General features: G+C 36.9%; 1 protein-coding gene across 1 annotated transcript; it reads right to left on the bottom strand.

Moving 5' to 3' along the window:
• Positions 1 to 302: 302 nt before the first annotated feature.
• LOC115891779 lies at positions 303 to 2324 on the bottom strand. The gene has a single exon (XM_030912339.1). It carries the CDS (start codon positions 2322 to 2324, stop codon positions 303 to 305), a length of 2022 nt encoding a protein of 673 aa, XP_030768199.1.
• Positions 2325 to 4089: the final 1765 nt, after the last annotated feature.

Here is a 4089-nt window from a genome sequence, read left to right as displayed (position 1 = left end):
ATATATATATATATATATATATATATATATATATATATATATATATATATATATATATAGGGGAGATCGGGGCAAGTTGGCGAAGTAAAATACAAAAGGCTCCAAAACATGAACTAACGGGTTTAAAAAAAAAGATCCCATTTCATCTGTTAGTACATTTATTCAGGTACATAATAAAACATAAAAAACAAAATAAAAGTATACTCTTGAAAAAATATAAAGAAAAAAACAAAAAAGTGCATTTTCGTCAACTTGCCCCAGTACCGGGGTAAGATGACGAGCCTATAGGGGCACGATGACGATTATAAACAAATGTCGCAGGTATATGTGCCATCTTTTTCGTAGGCTGTGCACGACTCGTGCCACCAACTCTCGCACGTGTTACATTGAATCCAGTCTTCTGTAGGAGGCTCAATATAGGATTCCTGGCAGCCAGGACAAAAAATGTCATTAGTTTTCTTCTTCTTTCCTACCTGCTTTTCACGATTTTCTTGAAATACATTTCTCTTGACTTTCACAGAATCAACCTTCCTTCTTTTAATTTCTTTTAAGTTTTTTTCATTGTTTTTTCTTTCCTGTTCTTCTTTGTTGGGTGTTGAGGTGATAACAGAAGCCCTTTGTTTAATTCTTTTGGTAGTTTTTATGGGACGTGTATATTTGGGAAAGGGTCTCATTTCAAGTAGCGTAACTCGACTATCAACATTAGAGATTGTTTGACTGGAGCTGGATGAACTCATAGTGCCAAGAGCTTGTGCTTCATTGTTTTTTGCAGATTTTTTTTGCTGTAGGCCTGAAGGTCCAGGAAGGGACAAATTCATTGACCTTGCCGGCTGATTTTTTTTGGAAAGCAATGGGGGTTCAACATCTGGTGTTTCATAGTTTTTATTCTTTGCAGAATCCATTTTATTCAATCCTGAGGGTCCTGGGAGAATTAAATTCACAAGCTTTTCTGGCTCAGTTTTGTTGAAAACCGCTGGTGGTTTACCATCTTGTATTTCATTGTTTTTTGTTTTGGCTTGATCAATTCTATTTGAGCCTGAAGACCCAGGAACTGCTAGTGGTTCATCGTCACTGCTTAAGAACTCGTTGTCCGCAGTTACGTGCCTCTCACTCACCATAGAAGGCGCAAAATCGGAATCTCCAAAGATTTCAGCATTAAAAGGCTCAATGCCGCAAGCGGAAAAACTTTTTATAGCTGTTCCCACAGTTGCAGCCCTTAGATAAGCTTGCCCGAACAACCTACCAACTTCTTTATCGGTGATTTGTTTTCCCGGGTGGTTTACCAAATAGTTATCACAAGTCTGGCTATAGAAAGTCTTGAGAGGTCCAAAAAACCCAACGTCCAACGGTTGTAGGCGGTGGGTACTGTGCGGGGGTAGTCCCAACATAACCACTCCATTATCCCTACAATAATTGATAGCTTCCAGTGAAGTGTGAGACGAGTGATTGTCAACGATCAACAATACGGGTGTCTCTGTGTTTGGGCGAACAAATTTCACGAAATGTTTAAGGTATAGGACAAAGGCTTCTGTATTCATCCATCCACTGGGTTGAGCTATACCAGCAGAGTTTGGAGGACATCCATTTAAAAGATCTGGTCGCATCCTAACTCTTCCAAAAATAAAAAAGGGTGGAACGTAGCTCCCTTGGGCGTTCATGGCACATACAACGGTGGTGTTTTTTCCACGCTCACCACTAGCAACTTTTGATACTCTCCTAGAACCAGTGGGCGATAAAATCTTTGGCTTTTTATTGGGAACCGTTGATAATCCCGATTCATCTGCATTATAAATGCGGTCAGCAGTAAAATTGTATTTTAATCTAGTTTCTCTAAGTAACTCAAAAAATCTAGTTACTTCAACTTTATTAAATCCGAATAATCGTCCCAGCGAAGTCGACTCTGGGGTCCTAAGACTTATCCTATGTCTACTCATGAACGACTTAAGCCAGTCCGTGCCTGCCAATTTTGTGGTTTTGCAGAACTGATGGTTTATGTTGTTAAGTTCAGCGAATTCGTAGGCTAGTTTTCTAAATTGTACTGATGTAATTCCAAATGCTCTAATACTCAGGTCAGTTAGGTAGGTCACAAACTGAGCTTCCTGAGCATCAGAAAACGTTCTTCTGAATCTCCCACCACTAAGAGGAATTGGTTCGTTGTTATTTTGCTTTTTTATATAACGTCTTAATGTTGCTTCCGGGATTCCATGCTCAATACTGGCAGCATTAACTGACTTATGGTCGTGCAAAATAGAGTGCAACGCGGCAATAAGCACGTCTTCTGACCAAGAGCGTCTATCTGTACGGTGTTTATAAGTTCTTACCATCTAAAAACATCAAAAAATGAATTTAACTAATTTTATACACAGTGGGGCAAGTTGACGAATTCGTCATCTTGCCTCCGTCAACTTGCCCCAGGAAACATTTTTTAGAAAACAGCAAAAATTAAATTATTAATTAAGTGAAATTAGGTTGTATCTTACCTTCTAATATTTAAAATGTCCACAATAATCAAGATTAACTATGAAAGGGGCTTCTATTTTTCTTTAAACCTGCGAAATTGCTTATTTTCTGGAGCTGGATGTTTACATCTAACAGGTGTGAAAAGCGGTTATGATTTTTTAAACCCGATGCAAAACCTATAGCTCCATCTATGTGTAACCCGACGTATTATACACCTAAAGGAATTTATAGAAAAATAAATGGGATTTTTAGGATGTACAGTTTTCTTTAAATCAGTACTTCGTCATCTTGCCCCGTTCGTCATCATGCCCCGACCTCCCCTATATATATATATATATATATATATATATATATATATATATATATATATATATATACTCATGAAAAATGAAATAAAAACTCCAGGTCCGTATTTAAAAAAATTGGTCAAGTGCTAGTCGAACTCACGCACGAAGGGTTCCGTACCACTCATTATCTATACAACATTAGACACTATATTATTATAAACTTTTTTTCCGATTTGGCTGAAATTTTGAATGCGCGTATAAGTAAATTAAAAAAAATGAAGAAACACATTACTAAAAATTGTATTAATCAATAATAAATATGTAAAAATATGTAAAAATTTAAAAAAAAAACGATTAAAAATAAGTCGCCTTGACTAGGATTCGAACCTGCCTTTCTACGGCTCCAACGTCATAGCAGCGTAAAGTCCTAACGCTTTAACCACGCGGCCACCGAGGACTTGAAAGATTCTATGTAAAATTCTTACTTAAAAGATAATGTTTAGTGAAGAAAGTACTTTTTAACAGAATAAACATTTATTTAATTCTGTTTTTAGTATTTGTTCTTATAGCGGCCACATAGATACATTATCTGTAAAAATTTCAACTGTCTAGCTATAACGGTTCATAAGATAGACCTTTGTGACAGACGAACGGACGGACGAAGTCTTAGTAATAGGGTTCCCGTTTTTACCCTTTGGGTACGGAACCCTAAAAATAAAGTCCAAGAAAAACGAAATTTAAGATTCGATGACGTTATAGTAATTGACTTTTTTTAAATATTATTTCTTCTTCTGTTCATAGGATTTCTCAACGACACCTACAATAACAAAACCGGGTACTACTTTAGCTCCACCTGCGTTCTAGTGGGCAGCCTGACGCTCTTTCTCGTTGACGTACGTCAAAGAAAACTAAACCGCGCCAAAAACAGTCGTACCAACGGCGGGACGCAGCATTTCTGTGTCCATGGTGCTTACTCGTCGCACAATAGAAGGCTGTCGTTCCCTCAGGAAATGGACAACGACCAGGTGGTCAGTCCCAGTGTAACCGCGGCAGCTGTCATTCTGGGTGCCGATATGGTTCAGAACAATTCCGGCGGTATGATAGAGAATGGTAATGGAGAAAAGGCTGATTTGACTTGTATATCAGAAGAAGGTAATAATTTAACATTAGAGTACATATTTAGATACACTAAAAAAATCCGATAAATGTAAAGTAGGTACGTTATTTGTTTGTTTTATTAATGTAAACCAGTAAAATGTGTTAATTTATACTACATTTTGATTTTGATTCTTTTAAATAAACTGGTATATGTTAATTTTATCAGAAAGTTATAAAGCTTATT

The sequence above is a fragment of the Sitophilus oryzae genome, unplaced genomic scaffold (genome assembly GCF_002938485.1).
Source record: "Sitophilus oryzae breed Bouriz unplaced genomic scaffold, Soryzae_2.0 scaffold_1199_pilon_pilon, whole genome shotgun sequence".
Lineage (NCBI taxonomy): Eukaryota > Metazoa > Arthropoda > Insecta > Coleoptera > Curculionidae > Sitophilus > Sitophilus oryzae.
This window is presented reverse-complemented; position numbering and strand designations above follow the sequence as displayed.